Source organism: Bombina bombina, chromosome 4 (genome assembly GCF_027579735.1).
Source record: "Bombina bombina isolate aBomBom1 chromosome 4, aBomBom1.pri, whole genome shotgun sequence".
NCBI classification, from domain to species: Eukaryota; Metazoa; Chordata; class Amphibia; order Anura; family Bombinatoridae; genus Bombina; species Bombina bombina.
Window position 1 is genome coordinate 653,683,851 of NC_069502.1, and position 25,373 is coordinate 653,709,223.

The following is a 25,373-nucleotide window of genomic DNA, read 5'->3' on the forward strand; positions in this document are numbered from 1 at the left end:
CCAACTTATGTATATAATATTTACAAACTAACATAACCAACTTATGTATATAATATTTACACACAAACACATATTTACACACTAACATAACCAACTTATGTATATAATATTTACACACACATTTACACACTAACATAACCAACTTATGTATATAATATTTACACACACACACATTTACACACTAACATAACCAACTTATGTATATAATATTTACACACACACATTTACACACTAACATAACCAACTTATGTATATAATATTTACACACACATTTACACACTAGCATAACCAACTTATGTATATAATATTTACACACACATTTACACACTAACATAACCAACTTATTTTTATAATATTTATACACACATTTACACACTAACATAACCAACTTATTTTTATAATATTTACACACACATTTACACACTAACAAAACCAACTTATTTATATAATATTTACACACTAACATAACCAACTTATTTTTATAATATTTACAAACACACAAATTTACACACTAACATAAACAACTTATTTATATAATATTTAAACACACACACACATATTTACACACTAACATAACCAACTTATTTTTATAATATTTACACACACACACACAATAACATAACCAACTTATTTATATAATATTTACACAAACACACATATTTACACATTAACATAACCAACTTATTTTTATAATATTTACACACACAATAACATAACCAACTTATTTTTATAATATTTACACACACAATAACATAACAGACTTATTTATATAATATTTACACAAACACACATATTTACACAATAACATAACCAACTTATTTATAGAATATTTACACACTAACATAACCAACTTATTTATAGAATATTTACACACACACACACATATTTAAACACCAACATAACCAACTTATTTATATAATATTTACACACACACACACATATTTACACACTAACATAGGTTAGAACTAGTAAGAAAAATACTGCTATATTACGAGTTTTGCGTTAGCCTTAAAAAACAGCGTTGAGAGGTCCCAACGCTGCTTTTTAACGCCCGCTGGTATTACGAGTCTGGGAGATACAGGTGTACCGCTCACTTTTTTTCCCCGAGTCTTGGAAAAAGTGAGCGGTACAGCCTCTCCTGTCAAGACTCCTACCGCATTTAAAAGTCAGTAGTTAAGAGATTTATGGGCTAACGCCGTAACATAGAACTCTTAACTAAAGTACTAAAAAGTACACTAACACCCATAAACTACCTATTAACCCATAAACCGAGGCCCCCCCACATCGCAAACACTTAAATAAATTTTTAAACCCCTAATCTGCCGACCGGACATCGCCGACACCTACCTACATTTATTAACCCCTAATCTGCCGCCCCAACGTCGCCGCAACTATATTAAAGTTATTAACCCCTAAACCTAAGTCTAACCCTAACACCGCCCTAACTTAAATATAATTTAAAATAATCAAAATAAAATTACTACAATTAACTAAATAATTCCTATTTAAAACTAAATACTTACCTATAAAATAAACCCTAAGATAGCTACAATATAATTAATAGTTACATTTGTATCTAGCTTAGGGTTTATATTTATTTTACAGGCAACTTTGTATTTATTTAAACTAGGTTTTACCCTATACTAAAATTACAAATAGCCCTTAAAAGGGCCTTTTGCGGGACATTGCCTCAAAGTAATCAGCTCTTTTACCTGTAAAAAAAAATACAATACCCCCCACATTAAAACCCGCCATCCACACACCCAACCCTACTCTAAAACCCACCCAATCCCCCCTTAATAAAACCTAACACTAACCCCTTGAAGATCACCCTACCTTGAGACGTCTTCACCCAACCGGGCTGAAGCGGTCCTCCAGACGGTCCGAAGTCTTCATCCTATCCGGGCAGAAGAGGTCCTCCAGACGGGCAGAAGTCTTCATCCAGACGGCATCTTCTATCTTCATCCATCCGGAGCGGGTCCATCTTCAAAACATCTGACGCGGAGCATCCTCTTCTTTCCGACGACCAACACTAAATGACGGTACCTTTAAGTGACGTCATCCAAGATGGATGTTCCAATCAGCCAATAGAATGTGAGCTCAATCCTATTGGCTGATTGGATCAGCCAATAGGATTTTTTCTACCTTAATTCCGATTGGCTGATAGAATTCTATCAGCCAATCGGAATTGAAGGGACGCCATCTTGGATGACGTCACTTAAAGGTACCGTCATTTAGTGTTAGTCGTCGGAAAGAAGAGGATGCTCCGCGTCGGATGTCTTGAAGATGGACCCGCTCCGCTGAAGATAGAAGATGCCGTCTGGATGAAGACTTCTGCCCGTCTGGAGGACCTCTTCTGCCCGGATAGGATGAAGACTTCGGACCATCTGGAGGACCACTTCTGCCCAGTTGGGTGAAGACGTCTCAAGGTAGGGTGATCTTCAAGGGGTTAATGTTAGGTTTTATTAAGGGGGGATTGGGTGGGTTTTAGCGTAGGGTTGGGTGTGTGGGTGGGGGGTTTTAATGTGGGGGGTATTATATTTTTTTTACAGGTAAAAGAGCTGATTACTTTGGGGCAATGCCCCGCAAAAGGCCCTTAAGGGCTATTTGTAATTTAGTATAGGGTAGGGATTTTTTTTATTTTGGGGGGCTTTTTTTATTTTATTAGGGGATTAGATTAGGTGTAATTAGTTTAAAAAATTTTAATTATTTTATTATTTTCTGTAATTTAGTGGGGGGGGTTTCATACTTTAGTTTATTTATTTTAAATTAGGGATTAATAAGGGGCAGATTAGGGGTTAATAAGTGTAAGATTAGGGGTGTTTAGACTCGGGGTTCACGGTAGGGTGTTAGGTGTAGACATAACTTTTATTTCCCCATAGGAATCAATGGGGCTGTGTTAGGAGCTGAACGCTGCTTTTTTTACAGGTGTTAGGTTTTTTTCAGCCGAATCTGCCCCATTGATTCCTATGGGGAAACCGTGCACGAGCACGTTTTGCCAGCTCACCGCTACCGTAAGCAGCGCTGGTATGAGGTGAGATGTGGAACTAAATTTTGCTCTCCGCTCACTTTTTTTGTATAAAGCACAATTATTCCAATTCCTTATTTTGATGCTTTCACTCCTTTCTTATCACCCCACTTCTTGGCTATTCGTTAAACTGAATTGTGGGTGTGGTGAGGGGTGTATTTATAGGCATTTTAAGGTTTGGGAAACTTTGCCCCTCCTGGTAGGAATGTATATCCCATACGTCACTAGCTCATGGACTCTTGCTAATTACATGAAAGAAAACCTGTAATACCAGCGTTGTTTGTAGGTGAGCGGTGAGCATAAACTGCGCATTAGCACCGCAAGCCTTACAGACAAAAACTCGTAATCTAGCCGATAGATAGCCAGAGTGCTGACTAGAATGACAGATAAACAGATATTTAAATTTAAAAAAAAAAACTCATTAACTCAGTTACAGTAGTGGTCTACTTTTTAAATAATTTTTCTCTACGCAAGTAAAAGATTAGCAATTTAAAAAGTAGTGTGATTTGCTTCAACAAGTAGAGGTCTTCTTAACATTGAAATTTAAAGGATTCGCTACCATGTAGGTTGGCTTAGAGGTAAGCAACGTTGGCAAGTTCAGCTAAGGTCTACACAATATTGTGCATTGTTCTATGTTACGGAGTGTAAATAAAGCTATATCAGTTTTGCATCAATTAAAATAAGTAAATTACAGACAAGCTTACACTAGCTATATAAATACTGGTGACTTATAATCTAGTATGAGTACCAGTACATCCTTCACTAATATCCGGCCAATGGAACATATAAAAGTCAAGAAGAAATGGTCTACAGAGATTAATTTCTGTCATTATGAGAGTATTTACTGACCACTTGTGATTCCAATACTAGATGTCTGTCTGGCACAGGTACTATTATGTTCTGTAATATGCTTAATAAAAATAAACTATTAAGAATGTAAAACAAAGGAATTTAAAAAGCACTAGAATTAATCTAAACTTACGGTCTGTAATGATGGCATCAAATATGGGTCCTTTTCTCCAAATTGCCTTTGATGCATCAGAGACCAAGACATCCAGGTAATATTTATCTAATCCATACTGGCGTAGGTTTGCCCTAATATTCTCATCAGGCCCTCTCCACTTCTGATTCATCCTAGAAGCTTTACCTGGAGAAACAAGAAGCCACTTTAACATAACATTACAGTGACAAATCTTACGATAGAAATGTGTGAAACGCCCATTACCTAAGCTTCAAAACATATATATATATATATATATATATATATTTATTTATTTATTTATTTTTGCATACGAAGAGAGAAGCACTCTACCAGGAACGAACAACAACTCATCAGCTAGTTCTGTGGCGATTTACCACCCTGGAGCAGCCTCTTTTAGACCAGTGTGCTTTTCACAGAGCAAAACTTTCCTCTAAGTACACTGGGCAAGGAGTCCACATCTGGTTTTCCCCATCACCCATAGGGAGACCTCCCTAGGGTCAAATTAATTTGCATATGAAAACGATCATCTGGGGATGTCATGTTCCTTGTTCAGAGGAGAGCTCAGAGGAGAGCTACCTGGTATTTCGGTTCTGGACTGACCTTACTTGGCGGGATCAGAGTGATATACTTCAGGAAAGTTTTCCTCTGTGAAAAGCACATTGGTCTAAAAGAGGCTGCTACTGGGTGGTAAATCGCCATAGAACTAGCTAATGAGCTGTTGTTCATTCCTGGTAGGCCGCTTCTCTCATATATATATATATATATATATATATATATATATATATATATATATATATATATATATATATATATATATATATATATATATATATATATATATATATAAACACACAGAGAAAAAGAGAAAACCCAGCACTCACTTACAAGCTCTCAGCTAAGATTTAAAAGCAAAAATGGAAAGGTTAGTTACCGCATTTGGCCAAATGGGACAAGCCCAGGTTCCTCGTCAAGGTCCTTTCCAATACCTGAAACCCTAAAACAGCCACACAATGCAAGCTTTCAAATCTAAACAAACTGGGAACAAGGGAAGGGTGCACAGGAATATGTAATCACCCTAGACATATACAAAACACGAAAGGGAACTGCACTCTCATACCGGACCGGGTACACATCCCATGACCCTACAACATGCTCAGCCCTGGGTGCCACTGGCACTCACAGGAAGCTGTGCTGTCCCCAGAGCCACAGGCAGTTAGCCCCAGACAGGTCTGGGTGCAAGAACCATAGGGAAAATTACAAAACAAATTAATACAACACAGAGAAAACCCAGCACTCACTTACAAGCTCTCAGCTAAGATTTAAAAGCAAAAATGGAAAGGTTAGTTACCGCAATTGGCCCAGGAGCAGCCTCTTTTAGACTAGTGTGCTTTTCACAGAGGAAAACTTTCCTGAAGTATATCAATCTGATCCTGCCAAGTAAGGTCAGTCCAGCCCCGAAATACCAGGCAATTCTCCCCTCAACAAGTTACATGACAACCCCAGACGATCTTTCGGCCTCCTATGGGCCTCATCAGTGAGGTGCAGCCACATTCCTCTAAGCACACTGGGCAAGGAGTCCACATCTGGTTTTCCCCATCACCCATAGGGAGACCTCCCTAGGGTCAAATTAATTTGCATACGAAAACGATCATCTGGGGATGTCATGTTCCTTGTTCAGAGGAGAGCTACCTGGTATTTCGGGTCTGGACTAACTTTACTTGGCAGGGTTCAGAGTGGTATACTTCAGGAAAGTTTTCCTCTGTGAAAAGCACACTGGTCTAAAAGAGGCCAACTACCAAGCACAATACAGACTAATTATTTAAGATTCCTTCTTTTTAATTATGAAGGACTGTAACTCAAAAGACATTTTGAAATAATAAAACAGTTTTATTTGTCACAGTTCACAGAACATGTTTATAAATAAAAACATATTACAATAAAATATATTAATAATAACAACAATAAAGAACAAATATAAAATCACAACCAACCAAAAGTGCAATACAGTAAAATAAATAGAACAGTGCACTGTTTAATCATGGGGAACAACACTATGGGCTAAGATTACATTTGACTGGTAAGCTTTACCAATGCTCTCATTACATGTCCTACTCCATTAAGGCCTATGGAGTTGGAAATTTGAACAGAGCATTGGTAAAGCTTACCAATTAAATGTAATCTAAATCTAGTCCTATAATTGCGGGATGAGTGTTTATTGGAATTAACTTAATTTTTCCTATGAGTACTCTTCCTACAATTATATAAGCTAAGGAAAGGGCCGGATTGACCTATCAGGATACCAGGAGATTTCCTGGTGGGCTGCAGCAGTTGGGGCTGGAAAGCTACATTTAAAGGGGTGATGCAATTGGGTTGTGGGTCTGTTATATATCAATCTGACATTTCTATTTAATACAAAATAATATAATTTAATTCTGAAAAAATATTGGGGAATGAGTGTCCCAGTAAACTCCTTTGAGAAAAATGGGACGTGCATTCTATCGACTCAACGGAAAATAGGGCTAGTCTTCATATTTTTCGAGGGCTGCTTTTTATTCCCAGTCCAGCCCTGGATGTTCCTCAAAATACAGTATGTATTGAACATAATTGTGCAACATGAGAACTAGCAGTAAAAAAGGCAATCTAGCAATTAGAATATTTTTTCAAAATGTATTGGCAAGTTCTTTTTAAGGAACAGAACAGAAGCATCTCAGCAAAAACAGACTTATAGCTAAACATGCAATCAGTAAGGAGGTTCAACTCTAAGTTGAACAGTCTTTCACGTTCCACACTACTGCATGGGGCAGAAAGATATTTTTGGACCATTTTAGCCAGCTGGAAATCTGTTTATTAACTGCCCAGTACTTCAGGGGTTTGTCTGAATGAGGTACAGTGATCTCTCCTACAATAATACAAATAACAGCAATTTGTATTGGCAGAACAGTAGTAAACAATTTTTAGTTTAGTCTCCACTCCAGCTAAAAATTAAATGGGAACATGTAGTTTGAAAAAACGCCACAAGATAGCATATGGGTAGGAAGTGGAGGTATCGGTTTAAGTATCGGTGCATTTGCATGAGTAAAAGTACTCGTGCAAATACACATATTTTATTATTACTAGCTTAGAAATAAAATATACAAGTATTTCTCTTATACAAAAATATGCCTCTTCCATAAGAAAGTTGAAGACAGCACCATAAACACAGGTTTTTCATGCATTTTGCAAATACATAAATATTAAAAACCATTTGCTATTGTATAAATAGAAAGGTGTAAAAGCAAAAACCTGTAACCTACGTAGGCAAATTGCCTTGCAGTCTTTGTAGGTCACAAGAAATAAAGCACAATTTATATAAGAAATAAATAAAACTCCCCCCTACTTCCCCTTCTCTCCCAGTATTATTTAAAGTGGAGAAAAGAAGAAAGTATGAAGGACAGCATGAGCTACATTTTTTTTTGGTGGGTTTGTGGACTCTCACTACCAGGAAATAAATTAAATTATCCAGTAAGAATAAATTATGTTTTCTTTCTATCGGTATTGTGTGCGAGTATTTATTAGTCCACGATTCTTACACTTGGGAACCAAAACCCAAGCTAAGAAGTCCACGAAATGAATGGGTGGAAAAAAGGTAAGGCAGGGTCTAAGTACTAGGAACCACAGCCCTAAGAACCTTTCTACCAAAAGCGGCCCCGCTGTGAGGCATACATCAAAATGATACACTTCATACAGAAAGACAAAAGACAGCTTTTGTAGCTTTTTGACCCTTGTGCTTACCAGGAACTAACACAAACTAGAAGACTGACGAAACTCCTTTGTAGCTTGAAGGTAACATTTTAATGCCCTAACTACATTTAAATGTCTACCAATAGAGGGCGCTGTATATCACTAACAACAAATAGAGGGCTCTGTATATCACTAACAACCAATAAAGGGTGCTGTATATCACTAAAAACTAATAGAGGGCGCTGTATATCACTAACAACCAATAGAGGGTGCTGTATATCATAACAACCAATAGAGGGTGCTGTATATCACTAACAACCAATAGAGGGTGCTGTATATCACTAACATCCAATAGAGGGTGCTGTATATCACTAACAACCAATAGAGGGTGCTGTATATCACTAACAACCAATAGAGCGTGCTGTATATCACTAACAACCAATAGAGCGTGCTGTATATCACTAACAACCAATAGAGGGTGCTGTATATCACTAAAAACCAATAGAGGGCGCTGTATATCACTAAAAACCAATAGAGGGCACTGTATCACTAACAATCAATAGAGGGCGCTGTATATCATAACAATCAATAGGAGGGCTCTGTATATCACTAACAACCAATAGAGGGCTCTATATATTACTAACAACCAATAGAGGGTGCTGTATATCACTAAAAACCAATAGAGGGCGCTGTATATCACTAAAAACCAATAGAGGGCGCTGTATATCACTAAAAACCAATAGAGGGCACTGTATGACTAACAATCAATAGAGGGCGCTGTATGTAACTAACAACCAATAGAGGGTGCTGTATATCACTAACAACTAATACAGGGCGCTGTATATTGTTAACAACCAATAGAGGGTGCTGTATATCATAACAACCAATAGAGGGTGCTGTATATCACTAACAACCAATAGAGGGTGCTGTATATCACTAACATCCAATAGAGGGTGCTGTATATAACTAACAACCAATAGAGGGTGCTGTATATCACTAACAACCAATAGAGCGTGCTGTATATCACTAACAACCAATAGAGCGTGCTGTATATCACTAACAACCAATAGAGGGTGCTGTATATCACTAAAAACCAATAGAGGGCGCTGTATATCACTAAAAACCAATAGAGGGCACTGTATCACTAACAATCAATAGAGGGCGCTGTATATCATAACAATCAATAGGAGGGCTCTGTATATCACTAACAACCAATAGAGGGCTCTATATATTGCTAACAACCAATAGAGGGTGCTGTATATCACTAAAAACCAATAGAGGGCGCTGTATATCACTAAAAACCAATAGAGGGCGCTGTATATCACTAAAAACCAATAGAGGGCACTGTATGACTAACAATCAATAGAGGGCGCTGTATGTAACTAACAACCAATAGAGGGTGCTGTATATCACTAACAACTAATACAGGGCGCTGTATATTGTTAACAACCAATACAGGGCGCTCGCTGTATGTAACTGTATATTATTATATATTGGTTGTTTGATATACAGCGCCCTCTATTGGTTGTTAGTGATATGCAGCACCCTATATTGGTTATTAGTGATATACAGCGCTCTCCATTAGTTGCTAGTTACATACAGCGCCCTCTATTGGTTGTTAGTGATATACAGCGCCCTCTATTGGTTATTTGTTATATTTTTGCCAATACCAATAGTCTCGTGCTGCAGGGATTTGGCTGCGTGCGCAACCTACGATGACGACGGACGGACGCATTACAAACGCGATTATAGTATAGATAATTTGTTTTGTGAAAAGTACACTATTAAGTGTAAATAGAATGTGCTTCCAAAACTTCTGCTAATTAGCCGGTGTTACCGGTTCTCTCCTTGCCCAGGCAAATAACTACTGGGAGAGAAGTAGGAGTATCTCTCTCTATAGCTCTCTCTCTATATCTCTCTCTGGTAGGGTGCCTTTCCCTCCTCCTGGTAGCTAGGTTATGTAATTCCCAAGTGTAAGGATCGTGAACTACCACTATCACTACCATTAGAAATATGTTGTACTTTTATTATACACCTGTGAGAAGCTTTATCATTTCACCCCAAAATGACCATACTGGAGGTGAATTAAAACTCACAATATGAACACTAAAGGAAACCATTACTTTCTTATGCCACTAACAGTATTATACTTTTGTTAATGAAAACAAAATATATATTAGATACAAAGGGAAGTGTAACTGGCTAATTTAAAATACAGAGATCACACTTACCCAAACCATGGACTATATTGTAGTCAATGTCAGTGCCACAAACATAAGCTCCAAAGTGGGCACAGGACAGAAGAAGACCACCTACAGGAGAAAAAACAAGAAACCTATCAACATTTCCTTGCATTGCAGTGAATACAAAAATAATAAATAAAACGATCAAAACCAGCTTAGTAGCTGAAAACAACTTAGTTTTATTGGTGCAGCTTAAAGTGATAGTACATTTTAAAGGGACAGTCAACCATAGAATTGTTATTGTTTTAAAAGATAGATAATCCCTTTATTACCCATTCCCCAGTTTTGCACAACCAACACAGTTATATTAATGTACTTTTTACCTTTGTGATTACCTTGTATCTAGGAACCTTCTTCCAGCCCCCTGATCACATGACTGTGACTGTTTATTATCTATTGTCTTAAATTTAGCATTGTTTTGTGCTAAATCTTAAATAACCCCCTGTGCCTAAACACAGTGTTATCTATATAGCCCACGTGTACTTTCTGTCTCTTTGTGTTGAAAAGAGATTTAAAAAGCATGTGATAACAGGCAGCCCTCAAAGGCTTAGAAATTAGCATATGAGCCTACCTATATTTAGTTTAAGCTAAGAATACCAAGAGAAAAAAGCAAATTTGATGATAAAAGTAAATTGGAAAGTCAATTAAAATTAAAAGTCCTATCTGAATAATGAAAGTTTAATTTATACTAGACTGTCCCTTTAACATTGAAAAGCTAGCCTGAATCTGTGCAGTAAATTGAATGGACCTTAAAGGGACACTAAACCCAAATTGTTTCTTTAAAAAGTCAGATAGAGCATGCAATTTTAAGCAACTTTCTAATTTACTCCTATAATCAAATTTTCTTCATTCGCTTGCTATCTTTATTTAAAAAGCAGGAATGGAAAGCTTAAGAGCCGGCCCATTTTTGGTTCAGAACCTGAATTATACTTGTTTCTTGGTTTGCTATAAAAGTAGCCACCAACAAGTAAGCGCTATCCAGGGTGCCGATTCTAAAATGGGCTGGCTACTAAACTTTAAATTCCTGCTTTTTAAATAAAGATAGCAAGAGAAAGAAGACACATTGATAGTAGGAGTAAATTAGAAAGTTGATTAAAATTGCATGATCTGTCTGAATCATGAAAGAAAAAAAAATTGGATTTAGTGTCCCTTTAAAAAAGGACATAAAAACCGACAATTTTCTTTCATGATTCGAATAGAGCAATGGTTTTCAAACCTGTACTCCGGCCTCCCTAACAGGCCAGATTTTCAGGATTACCTTAGATGAGAGCAGGTAAAATAACCAAGTTTACTAAACAGCCGATTATTAGTTCAGATATCCACAAAATCTGGCCTGTTAGGGAGGACTAGCTTGAAAACCAGATAGACAGAACATATAATTTTATCAACTTTCCAGTTTTCTTCTATTACCAAATTAGGTAATAGAGAATACAATTTTTAAAAAAACTTTCTAATTTACTTCTATCTGATTCATGATAGAAAAATATTGGGTTTCAGGTCCATTTACTTCATGATTTTGAAGTGAATATGCGCTATAAAACTTATTTTTATTTCCTTCATCATTCTATTACAATAACCCCCTCCAGCTGGACACCACAAAACTGTTTATTTCATGAGGTGACATGTCCACCTATTATCCAATAGCCGTGCTAGCCATACGGCACTCAACAGTTAGAAGTGGAAACATCACCTCATGCTAGAGGTGGGCAGCTAGAGAGGTGTAAGGAAATAAAAATAAGTTATAGAACATATTCACTTCAAAACGATAAATTAAGATCAGTTAATTTATTGCCTAGATTCAGGCTAGCTTTTTAAGAATGTCACAATTTACTATCACTTTAAACATATTAGAGTATAGAATGCAACCAAATAACACATTTTAATGCAAAAACATTTCTGTTAAATGAAAATCCTTTTTAGAGAGGATAAAGGATAAAATATATTTAAATGCAAGACGTGTTATGTATCTTCTGCACAGGCATAACATTATATATATTTTATTTTTATTTTAGTTAATCATCAAGGATTGATATGATTGATATGGTTCCTTGCTAGAAGAAAGAAAGAACTTATATCAGTGCAAGATTCCTATTAACTGGCATATGCAGTACACTAGTTCCATCTGGTGGTCATAAATGAGTTGGCATTTTTATTTAACTGTCATTGAGGTTTACAATATACAATTTATATAAATAGTATAGATTTTTAGATTGTAGTTTTAAATAACTAAATGAAGTTAAAAAATAAATATTGCATAATAGAGTGGAATAATCTCTTTCTAGAGCCAGAATATCAAAATTGGTCAGCACCAGCATTATTTATCTTGAATTTTCAGTCCAAGGGACAGAGTTACTGGAGAACAAAAAAAACATAATTTATGCTTACCTGATAAATTGCTTTCTTCTGTAGTGTGATCAGTCCACGGGTCATCATTACTTCTGGGATATTACTCCTCCCCAACAGGAAGTGCAAGAGGATTCACCCAGCAGAGCTGCATATAGCTCCTCCCCTCTACGTCACTCCCAGTCATTCGACCAAGGACCAACGAGAAAGGAAAAGCCAAGGGTGAAGTGGTGACTGGAGTATAAATTAAAAAATATTTACCTGCCTTAAAAACAGGGCGGGCCGTGGACTGATCACACTACAGAAGAAAGGAATTTATCAGGTAAGCATAAATTATGTTTTCTTCTGTTAAGTGTGATCAGTCCACGGGTCATCATTACTTCTGGGATACCAATACCAAAGCAAAAGTACACGGATGACGGGAGGGATAGGCAGGCTCTTTATACAGAAGGAACCACTGTATTAAGGTATCAATAACTGACTCAGAAAACCCACGTCTTGATAAAATCAAGCGTTCAATTTCCAAGCAGTCAGCTTCAGAGAAGTTAGATTTTGATGTTTGAAGGGACCCTGTATCAGAAGGTCCTGTTTCAGAGGTAGAGACCAAGGTGGACAGGATGACATGTCCACCAGGTCTGCATACCAAGTCCTGCGTGGCCACGCAGGTGCTATTAGAATCACTGATGCTCTCTCTTGTTTGATTCTGGCAATCAATCGCGGAAGCAACGGGAAGGGTGGAAACACGTAAGCCATCCTGAAGTCCCAAGGTGCTGTCAGAGCATCTATCAGGACTGCTCCTGGATCCCTGGATCTGGACCCGTAACGAGGAAGCTTGGCGTTCTGTCGAGACGCCATGAGATCTATCTCTGGTTTGTCCCAACGTCGAAGTATTTGGGCAAAGACCTCCGGATAAAGTTCCCACTCCCCCGGATGAAAAGTCTGACGACTTAAGAAATCCGCCTCCCAGTTCTCCACTCCCGGGATGTGGATTGCTGACAGGTGGCAAGAGTGAGACTCTGCCCAGAGAATTATCTTTGATACTTCCATCATAGCTAGGGAGCTTCTTGTCCCTCCCTGATGGTTGATGTAAGCTACAGTCGTGATGTTGTCCGACTGAAACCTGATGAACCCCCGAGTTGTCAACTGGGGCCAAGCCAGGAGGGCATTGAGAACTGCTCTCAATTCCAGAATGTTTATTGGCAGGAGACTCTCCTCCTGACTCCATTGTCCCTGAGCCTTCAGAGAATTCCAGACGGCACCCCAACCTAGAAGGCTGGCGTCTGTTGTTACAATTGTCCAGTCTGGTCTGCTGAATGGCATCCCCCTGGACAGATGTGGCCGAGAAAGCCACCATAGAAGAGAATTTCTGGTCTCTTGATCCAGATTCAGAGAAGGGGATAAGTCTGAGTAATCCCCATTCCACTGACTTAGCATGCACAGTTGCAGTGGTCTGAGGTGTAAGCGTGCAAAGGGTACTATGTCCATTGCCGCTACCATTAAGCCGATTCCCTCCATGCATTGAGCCACTGACGGGTGTTGAATGGAATGAAGGGTGCGGCAAGCACTTTGAAGTCTTGTTAGCCTGTCCTCTGTCAGGTAAATCTTCATTTCTACAGAATCTATAAGAGTCCCCAGGAAGGGAACTCTTGTGAGTGGAACGAGTGAACTTTTCTTTTCGTTGACCTTCCATCCATGTGAACTTAGAAATGCCAGCACTAACTCTGTATGAGACTTGGCAGTTTGAAAGCTTGTATCAGAATGTCGTCTAGGTATGGAGCTACCGAGATTCCCCGCGGTCTTAGTACCGCCAGAAGAGCACCCAGAACCTTTGTGAAGATTCTTAGAGCTGTAGCCAATCCGAATGGAAGAGCCACAAACTGGTAATGCCTGTCTAGGAAGGCAAACCTTAGGTACCGATAATGATCTTTGTGAATCGGTATGTGAAGGTAAGTATCTTTTAAATCTACAGTGGTCATGTACTGACCCTCTTGGATCATAGGTAAAATTGTCCGAATAGTCTCCATCTTGAACGATGGAACTCTTAGGAATTTGTTTAGGATCTTTAAGTCCAGGATTGGTCTGAAAGTTCCCTCTTTTTTGGGAACCACAAACAGATTTGAGTAAAACCCCTGTCCCTGTTCCGATCGTGGAACTGGATGGATTACTCCCATTAACAAGAGCTCTTGTACGCAGCGTAGAAACGCCTCTTTCTTTGTCTGGATTGTTGACAATCTTGACAGATGAAATCTCTCTCTTGGAGGAGAGTATTTGAAGTCCAGAAGGTATCCCTGAGATATTATCTCTAGCGCCCAGGGATCCTGAACATCTCTTGCCCAAGCCTGGGCGAAGAGAGAAAGTCTGCCCCCCACTAGATCCGATCCCGGATCGGGGGCCCTCAATTCATGCTGTCTTAGGGGCAGCAGCAGGTTTCCTAGTCTGCTTGCCCTTGTTCCAGGACTGGTTAGGTTTCCAGCCTTGTCTGTAGCGAGCAACAGCTCCTTCCTGTTTTGGTGCAGAGGAAGTTGATGCTGCTCCAGCTTTGAAATTACGAAAGGAACGAAAATTAGACTGTCTAGTCTTGGCTTTGGCTTTGTCCTGAGGCAGGGCATGGCCTTTACCTCCTGTAATGTCAGCGATAATCTCTTTCAACCCGGGCCCGAATAAGGTCTGCCCTTTGAAAGGTATATTAAGCAATTTAGACTTAGAAGTAACATCAGCTGACCAGGATTTTAGCCACAGCGCCCTGCGTGCCTGAATGGCGAATCCTGAATTCTTCGCCGTAAGTTTAGTAAGATGTACTACGGCCTCCGAAATGAATGAATTAGCTAGTTTAAGGACTCTAAGCCTGTCCGTAATGTCGTCCAGAGTAGCTGAACCAATGTTCTCTTCCAGAGACTCAATCCAGAATGCCGCTGCAGCCGTGATCGGCGCAATGCATGCAAGGGGTTGCAATATAAAACCTTGTTGAACAAACATTTTCTTAAGGTAACCCTCTAACTTTTTATCCATTGGATCTGAAAAAGCACAGCTATCCTCCACCGGGATAGTGGTACGCTTAGCTAAGGTAGAAACTGCTCCCTCCACCTTAGGGACCGTTTGCCATAAGTCCCTTGTGGTGGCGTCTATTGGAAACATTTTTCTAAATATCGGAGGGGGTGAGAACGGCACACCGGGTCTATCCCACTCCTTAGTAACAATTTCAGTAAGTCTCTTAGGTATAGGAAAAACCTCAGTACTCGTCGGTACCGCAAAATATTTATCCAACCTACACATTTTCTCTGGTATTGCAACTGTGTTACAATCATTCAGAGCCGCTAACACCTCCCCTAGTAATACACGGAGGTTTTCCAGTTTAAATTTAAAATTTGAAATATCTGAATCCAGTCTGTTTGGATCAGAACCGTCACCCACAGAATGAAGTTCTCCGTCCTCATGTTCTGCCACGTGTGACGCAGTGTCTGACATGGCCCTAATATTATCAGCGCACTCTGTTCTCACCCCAGAGTGATCACGCTTACCTCTTAGTTCTTGTAATTTAGCCAAAACCTCAGTCATAACAGTAGCCATATCCTGTAATGTGATTTGTAATGGCCGCCCAGATGTACTCGGCGCTACAATATCACGCACCTCCCTCTGAGCGGGAGATGTAGGTACTGACACGTGAGGCGAGTTAGTCGGCATAACTCTCCCCTCGTTGTTTGGTGAAATTTGTTCAATTTGTACAGATTGACTTTTATTTAAAGTAGCATCAATACAGTTAGTACATAAATTTCTATTGGGCTCCACTTTGGCATTGCAACAAATGACACAGGTATCATCCTCTGAATCAGACATGTTTAACACACTAGCAAATAAACTTGCAACTTGGAAATACAATTCAATTAGAATAATATTAAAACGTACTGTGCCTTTAAGAAGCACAGAAGATCTATGACAGTTGAAAATTAATAAATTGAAACAGTTATAGCCTCAATCCTTGTAAACAACACAACTTTAGCAAAGGCTTAATCCCATTAGCAAAGATAACAAATTCTGAAAGCAGGAAACAAATTACAGAATAAACGTTTTTTATCTCAGTCAAACTATAATTCTCACAGCTCTGCTGAGAGAAATTACCTCCCTCAAAATAAGTTTTGAAGACCCCTGAGCTCTGTAGAGATGAACCGGATCATGCAGGGAATACAATGAGTTGCTGACTGAAATATTTGATGCAGTAAAAGCGCCAAAAAAACGGCCCCTCCCCCTCACACACAGCAGTGAGGGAGAACAGAAACTGTCAGAAAAACAGATTAAGCAACTGCCAAGTGGAAAAATAGTGCCCAAACATTTATTCACTCAGTACCTCAGTAAATGAAAACGATTTTACATTCCAGCAAAAACGTTAAACATAATCTCTAGTTATTAAACAGCTTTATGTATTTCTTACAGTGTAATTCTAGTGAAGTACCATTCCCCAGAATACTGAAGTGTAAAGTATACATACATGACATTATATCGGTATGGCAGGATTTTCTCATCAATTCCATTGTCAGAAAATAAAAACTGCTACATACCTCTATGCAGATTCATCTGCCCACTGTCCCCTGATCTGAAGTTTACCTCTCCTCAGATGGCCGAGAAACAGCAATATGATCTTAACTACTCCGGCTAAATTCATAACAAAAACTCTGGTAGATTCTTCTTCAAACTCTGCCAGAGAGATAATAACACACTCCGGTGCTATTTTAAAATAACAAACTTTTGATTGAAGATATAAAACTAAGTATAATCACCATAGTCCTCTCACACATCCTATCTAGTCGTTGGGTGCAAGAGAATGACTGGGAGTGACGTAGAGGGGAGGAGCTATATGCAGCTCTGCTGGGTGAATCCTCTTGCACTTCCTGTTGGGGAGGAGTAATATCCCAGAAGTAATGATGACCCGTGGACTGATCACACTTAACAGAAGAAAACAGAATTAAGATTTAATAGGAAACAAATTTCATTTGAAATGCCTGAAAATTTATAAGCTTGAAAGTAGAAATGGATACAGGCAATGACAGATTTTTTTTAAAAAGAAAAATATTGATAAATTAAGTTTAAAGCAGATCATATTGTACAAAATATAAGTTGGACACACTTCCCATTATAAGTCTGATTTTTTTTTCTAGTCTTTATAACTCTGAATTAACAGCAATAGTCAATTTTATAAGAAATAAAATCCAAGTGCTCTATTCCATTCTTGCATTTCCAAATACTCTCAGTCATACACAACAAATGTGGTTCACAGAACTTGGATATCAAGTCTCTTTTGTGTTGGGGAACAACTTGACTTACTTTTGTATACTGTAATAGATTAAAATGTTAGAAAAGTATGTTCCCTTTGTCTTTCAGTATTGCTAGTCAGTAACACTGCTGAGTCACATGATAGCAAGGGTGGGTAGAAAACCTTTTATATGGATCTGAAAAAGCATGGTCTGAAAGACTGTTTTAAAAAGTCACGCTTCTGCAAAAATACAAACAGATTGATTTGGCAGATACAATTAAAGTATGCAAGGAAGACCAAGTGCATGCTTTACATAACTGTTCCACTGAGGATTCCATAGGAGAATGTAAGAAAGAACAGCCCAATTAAATTAGCTAGGATCATTAAAAAAACACCTCCTTCATAAGCCATCAGAATCACAGAGCAAATTCAGCTGGCAAAATAAGTTGGAAGCTCTCTGGCCTTTATCTGGAACCAAAAGGAATGAGCGGGGGAAAAAAATATGAAGCCTTACTGATAAATATATTGGCACTACCTTACCTAAAAATGAAGGTGATGTTCTGAAAACTCTCTTATTCTAATGGAAATTCAGATAAGAAAGAACCAAAGAAAAAAAAGTGTCAAACTCAGAAATATGATTAGTTGAATTGTTTTTGTTCAAAAGCTCAAATGGTTTGAAATAAAATTACAGTATCTGTATGAAGGTCAAAATTTAGCTACAAATAACTAAAAATGTAGAACAGGTACACTTTAGGGACACTTAATAGAGTTCAATATCAAAATTAAATTATGTGTTGCATGGTGTATGGTGTCAACAATTATGTTATATACTTATAACCACCATATAAACAACACATAGTAACCTATCATAATAATCAACATTATAATGACGATTTATCAAACAAATGCTATTCTATACCACAGTGCTTGACAAACCCTGCTGCCAAGGAGCCACTGGTACCTCAGGATGGATGGATATATATATATATATACACACACACAATATATTATATATATATATATATATATATATATATATATATATATATATATATATATATATATATATATATATATATATATATATATATATATACATACATACATACATACAATGTTCAATGAACATTGAAAAATGTTAACTCAATATTAACTCATGTTAGCTTATTTTTGGCTGGGTGGGCAGTAAAATCAGTCGGGTGGTGCATCTGTTAAAGAACACTGAATACATACACACACATATATAATGTAATATAATATAATATAATATAATATAATATAATATATATATATATACACACACACACAGTAATAAAATCAAATCATAGGGCTTGCCAAACGTTTCTGGCTCCTAAATTCAATTTTGAGTCGGCTCCTAGATTTTTTAACAAATTTGTTGAGCCCTGCTATACCATATATATTGATATCCATCTGTTTTAAAAAAAACTCTGTTAAAATAGATAACAATAGCAGCATAACTAGAAGGTATTAGCATATTATTACCACTTCACAACATTGCAATATCTTACACTAATATAGTGACTGTCAATAATTAATATGGTCATACTCTGAATTTAGATCCCTATGAAACCACATTTTTAATTTAAAATATCAAAAACACTTCTCTTTAAGGCAATATTTTGAAATGGGCCAGACTTCACAGCTGATAAATCTTTTCAATTGCAGTCCATGCAAAACTGGAAGTATCCGAATTATGAACCTCAATAAAATGTTACGCTAAACACGCAGTGTTTCAGCATGAACATTTTATATTTCCTGACTGAAAGTCCCCTTTATAGCACTGGTAAATCCAAGCGTTTCAAAAACACTATGATTTGCCATCACTTTAACCCCTTAACGACCAAGGACGTACGCCACACGTCCTCAAAAAAAATACACTTAATGACAGAGGACGTGTGGCGTACGTCCTTGGTCTGGAAAGCAGCTGGAAGCGATCCTGATCGCTTCCAGTTGCTTTCCGGTTATTGCAGTGATGCCTCGATATTGAGGCATCCTGCAATAACCTTTTTTAGCAATCCGGTGCAGAGAGAGCCACTCTGTGGCCCTCTCTGCACCGGACATCACCGGCTAAATTCGTTGGTGGGTGGGAGCCGGTTCGGGAGGCGGGTGGCGGCCATCGATGGCCTTAATGATGTGTAGGGGGGCGGGATCGTGGGCGGGGGGTGATCAGAGGTGCGCACGGGCGCGCGCGCGTGCACGGGTGGGCGGGGGCGGGCGCGTGCACGGAGAGGGAGCGGGTGGGAACCGATACACTACAGAAAAAAAGTTTGTATTAAAAGTTATAAAGTTAATAAAAAATAGTTTTTATATATATAAAATACCTTAATCAGGGGGTGGGGGATTGGTCTGTGGGGGGGAAGCTACACTACAGAAAAATAACATAATCATTAAAAAAAACATTTTTCTTGCAAACTGGGTACTGGCAGACAGCTGCCAGTACCCAAGATGGCCCCCAATAAGGCAGGGGGGGGGGGGGGGTTAGAGAGCTGTTTTGGGGGGGATCAGGGAGGTTGGGGGCTAAGGGGGGATCCTACAAAGTAGCATATGTAAATATGCTAAAAATGTATTTTATTTTAAAAAAAAAAAAACACTTATTTTAGTACTGGCAGACTTTCTGCCAGTACTTAAGATGGCGGGGACAATTGTGGGGTGGGGGAGGGAAGGGAGCTGTTTGGGAGGGATCAGGGGGTCTGATGTGTCAGGTGGGAATCTGATCTCTACACTAAAGCTAAAATTAACCCTGCAAGCTCCCTACAAACTACCTAATTAACCCCTTCACTGCTAGCCATAATACACGTGTGATGCGCAGCAGCACTTAGCGGCCTTCTAATTACCAAAAAAGCAACGCCAAAGTCATATATGTCTGTTATTTCTGAACAAAGGGGATCCCAGAGAACCATTTACAACCATTTGTGCCATAATTGCACATGCTGTTTGTAAATAATTTTAGTGAGAAACCTAAAATTGTGAAAAATTTAGCGTTTTTTTAATTTGATTGCATTTGGCTGTGAAATGGTGGCATGAAATATACCAAAATGGGCCTAGATCAATAGTTGGGGTTGTCTACTACACTACACTGAAGCTAAAATTAACCCTAGAAGCTCCCTACATGCTCCCTAATTAACCCCTTCACTGCTGGGCATAATACACGTGTGGTGCGCAGTCGCATTTAGCAGCCTTCTAATTAGTAAAAAGCAAAACCAAAGCCATATATGTCTGCTATTTATGAACAAAGGGGATCCCAGAGAAGCATTTACAACTATGTATGCTATAATTGCATAAGTTTTTTGTAAATAATTTCAGTGAGAAACCTAAAGTTTGTGAAAACAATTGTGAAAAAGTGAACAATTTTTTTTTATTTGATCGCATTTGGTGGTGAAATGGTGGCATGAAATATACCAAAATGGGCCTAGATCAATACTTTGGGATGTTTTCTTAAAAAAAATATATACATGTCAATGTATATTCAGGGATTCCTGAAAGATATCAGTGTCCCAATATAACTATCGCTAATTCTGAAAAAAAGTGGTTTGGAAATAGCAAAGTGCTACTTGTATTTATGGCCCTATAACTTGCAAAAAAAGCAAAGAAGATGTAAACATTGGGTATTTCTAAACTCAGGACAAAATTTAGAAACTATTTAGCATATGTTTTTTTTGGTGGTTGTAGATGTATAACAGATTTTGGGGGTCAAAGTTAGAAAAAGTGTGTTTTTTTCCATTTTTCCTCATATTTTATAAAAAATTTTTATAGTAAATTATAAGATATGATGAAAATAATGGTATATTTTGAAAGTCCATTTAATGGCGAGAAAAACGGTATATAATATATGTGGGTACAGTAAATGAGTAAGGGGAAAATTACAGCTAAACACAAACACCGCAGAAATGTAAAAATAGCCTTGGTCCCAAACTAACAGAAAATGGAAAAGTGCTGTGGTCATTAAGGGGTTAAGGTGTTACCAGATGAATCTTGTATGAATTGCACCACAACATATTTTGTATAATCTCATCACTGTGTGCAGTTAACAATATGTGGGATTTACCACTGGAGGAGTCAATACTAGAAAGAGGAAACATTTGTCAGATATAAGAACCAGAGGTTCCATTGCGTGTTTAGCACTCAGCATGAAGTTTTTTTATACTTCATGACTGAAAGTCTCCTTTATTTACAGCACTGGTAAATCCTAGAGTTTCAAAAACGCTAGGATGTACCATCAAGAACTTAATTATTTCCCTATAATCACTGTTTCACATGCTTTTCAATGACTGTAACCACATATGCACATCACCAAAAAACTGTTTGTCCTTTCAATTGGGATTGAGAAGCTAAGTTCCCAGGGGTCTTGTACTAAATCAATTAATTTGTAGTTTACAAATGTGACCCCTTTAAAATTATTTCTAGAGTCTTCCTTATTTAGAACAGTCTTGTAAAAAAAGTTGCCATCTCACATACCTCTTGCCAAAACGAATAAAGCTATTGCATCAGATTCTAGTTGTTCATACAGTTTCTCTTTATTCTAACAAAATTGCCCCTTTGCAATCGCATAAGGGACACGTTGGGGATGACAGCTTTTGCCGTGTATTGCATGATATAGGTTTTCTGCTTAAAGAGACAAGGGTAATACACAGAGAACTTTTTTTTTAAAAATATATAAATAAATAAAGGCTATCCGTAAACTGAGATTTTTTTTTAGGAATGTATTAATGTCAACCAATAGAAATGTGGGAGTTTTGGTTATCAGCCAGTGAACTTATGTCCCACTGATGAGTAGTACACAAACATGAATATGCTGTTCGTTTCAAAAATCAAAACCAAACCTTAATCATGCAGCAAAATATTTTAATATAACAACAATAACTACATTATCAAATCACAGGATAATAATTACTTTTTAGTATATAGCCATGAAAATGCCACATTTATTTTAAATAAAACTTTATCTGAAAGCTACAATCTGGAAACTAATATTCCACTTAATCTGCCTTATCACAGATGCTGCTTCAACTGATATTTTAGTATTTCTTGGAGACAAGACAGATACATCTGCTTTATTTCACTAGCAAGTAAAAGTCTTGCTTTGTTACAGGTTTATTCCCATGGTTAGAAAGTACTTAGATGGTTACTTGATTGTTTCAGCAAATCAAAGTAAAAGCACTGAATATTTTTTTTAACGGGTTGACTTGCTTTGTCTGTCTCAAATCATTTGTAACTGGAATGATAGTGCGGAATAAAACACAGCTTTACTTACCAGTACCAACAAAGGGATCAAACACAACATCATTAGACTTCACTCTTGCATGATTTGCCATGATAAAGGACAAACCGGCATCCATGCTTGTGTTCCCAATAAAGTGTCTTTTTTTTACACTGTAGAAATTGATAAGCTCACGCTGTCCATCTGCAATCTAAAAATGTAAAGAGAACAAGGTTTTACTTTGCATTTTTGAAAACATGCATTACATTTGTCAACCATCCTTTTTCAATGTAATCACTGGTTTGATGCAGATGACAGCCAGTGATTATACCAATGAAAGTAACTGTGCTTCAGTATTAAAAAGGACATGAAACCCAAATTTTTTCTTTCCCGATTTAGAAAGAGCATGCCGTTTTAAACAACTTTCTAATTTACTTCTATCTTCTAATTTGCGTCATTCTCTTGATATCCTTTGATGAAAAGCATATCTAGATAGGCTCAGAAGCAGCTGACTGGTGCCTTGTGCGATTTGTTCACCCATGTGCATGGCCATTTCTTCAACAAAGGATATCAAAAGAATAAAGCAAACTAGATAATAAAAGTAAATTGGAATGTTGTTTCAAATTGTAATCTCTATCTGAAGCATGAAAGAAAAATTTTGGATTTAATTTCCATTTAACAGTCCTTTTGACTGCATAGGATATATCCCCTAATTATATCCCCTAATTAACAGTATTATGGTAATACAAAAATGCACAAGATCTATCACCCATCTAATGAATAGCATTATCAAGGTAATACAATGCTTGGCACCCAAAGGTGTGTGGTATAAACCACTGATGGAGCTCTCTGTAGAGTGAATGTAGATCCTACAGCTACATGACTGGACACAAGAGTACAATACTTTTGTCTGGCTACACAATCATACTTAGTAGAGGTTGTGAAGACCACCTGAATCTTCCTCCAAGATTGAAAGAAAAATCTATGCAGAGGGCGTTTTCTAAAACCTTAGACTGGATGGGTGAGCAATACACATGGGACTACACATGGGACTACACATAGTGAGTGATGATGTAATACAAAGGACAGGACTGACACAATATGAATTTAGTATCAGTTATTCAACCACAGAGGCTGCAAGTTACACTCATGTACTGTACATGCAGTGAGCTAGATACAGTATATGTAATAGAGCATCAGACAAACGCTAGTTTGCAGCCAATACTCTTTAATCTATAGTAATTTATTTAAATGTTAGAAGTTAGCCAACCATTTTAACATCCAAAATGATATACAGTACTCAATCAAAAAGATTACAGTACTCACCCACCGGCCAAAGTATATATGAAGAGGTTCTTTAGGAGCATTGTTGGGATCTGATCCATAATCTTCAAGCAAATAAAATATATGTTCAGCATTTTGTAAACTCACTCTCCCTTTAAATGGAAGAAACTCCAATGCCTGTTATAAAATATTAAAAATAATAATGATAAATTATCCTGCAAAATGAAATAGTAAGGTCCCTATAAACCATAACCTGCAGGATGAAGTACATAAAAGTAACATATCATAATTTATAAGATTTTGGGTATTAAACTGTAGCTTCAGAAAAAAAACGCAACAAGTGTGTTTTATAATGAAAATGAAGACCTAAAACCTAACTTTGATATATATATATATATATATATATAACATAATTTATGTAAGAACTTACCTGATAAATTCATTTCTTTCATATTAGCAAGAGTCCATGAGCTAGTGACCTATGGGATATACATTCCTACCAGGAGGGGCAAAGTTTCCCAAACCTCAAAATGCCTATAAATACACCCCTCACCACACCCACAAATCAGTTTAACGAATAGCCAAGAAGTGGGGTGATAAGAAAAAAGTGCGAAAGCATAAAAAATAAGGAATTGGAATAATTGTGCTTTATACAAAAAAATCATAACCACCACAAAAAAAGGGGTGGGCCTCATGGACTCTTGCTAATATGAAAGAAATGAATTTATCAGGTAAGTTCTTACATAAATTATGTTTTCTTTCATGTAATTAGCAAGAGTCCATGAGCTAGTGACGTATGGGATAATGACTACCCAAGATGTGGATCTTTCCACGCAAGAGTCACTAGAGAGGGAGGGATAAAATAAAGACAGCCAATTCCGCTGAAAAATAATCCACACCCAAAATAAAGTTTAAATTTTATAATGAAAAAACTGAAATTATAAGCAGAAGATTCAAACTGAAACAGCTGCCTGAAGTACTTTTCTACCAAAAACAGCTTCAGAAGAAGAAAACACATCAAAATGGTAGAATTTAGTAAAAGTATGCAAAGAAGACCAAGTTGCTGCTTTGCAAATCTGATCAACGAAGCTTCATTCCTAAACGCCCAGGAAGTAGAAACTGACCTAGTAGAATGAGCTGTAATCCTTTGAGGCAGAGTTTTACCCGACTCGACATAAGCATGATGAATTAAAGATTTCAACCAAGATGCCAAAGAAATGGCAGAGGCCTTCTGACCTTTCCTAGAACCGGAAAAGATAACAAATAGACTAGAAGTCTTTCGGAAATTCTTAGTAGCTTCAACATAATAT

General features: G+C 37.5%; 1 protein-coding gene across 1 annotated transcript in view; it reads right to left on the reverse strand.

Moving 5' to 3' along the window:
- Nucleotides 1–25,373, reverse strand: part of TRMT11 (tRNA methyltransferase 11 homolog) — a 206,884-nt gene that overhangs the window by 140,048 nt on the left and 41,463 nt on the right. The window contains exons 6-9 of the mRNA XM_053710715.1: nucleotides 24,106–24,240; nucleotides 22,834–22,990; nucleotides 9,962–10,042; nucleotides 4,011–4,175 (exon numbers count right to left, since the gene is read on the reverse strand). Of these exons, the coding sequence (XP_053566690.1) occupies nucleotides 4,011–4,175; nucleotides 9,962–10,042; nucleotides 22,834–22,990; nucleotides 24,106–24,240 (538 nt within the window). The remainder of the gene's footprint in view (nucleotides 1–4,010; nucleotides 4,176–9,961; nucleotides 10,043–22,833; nucleotides 22,991–24,105; nucleotides 24,241–25,373) is intronic.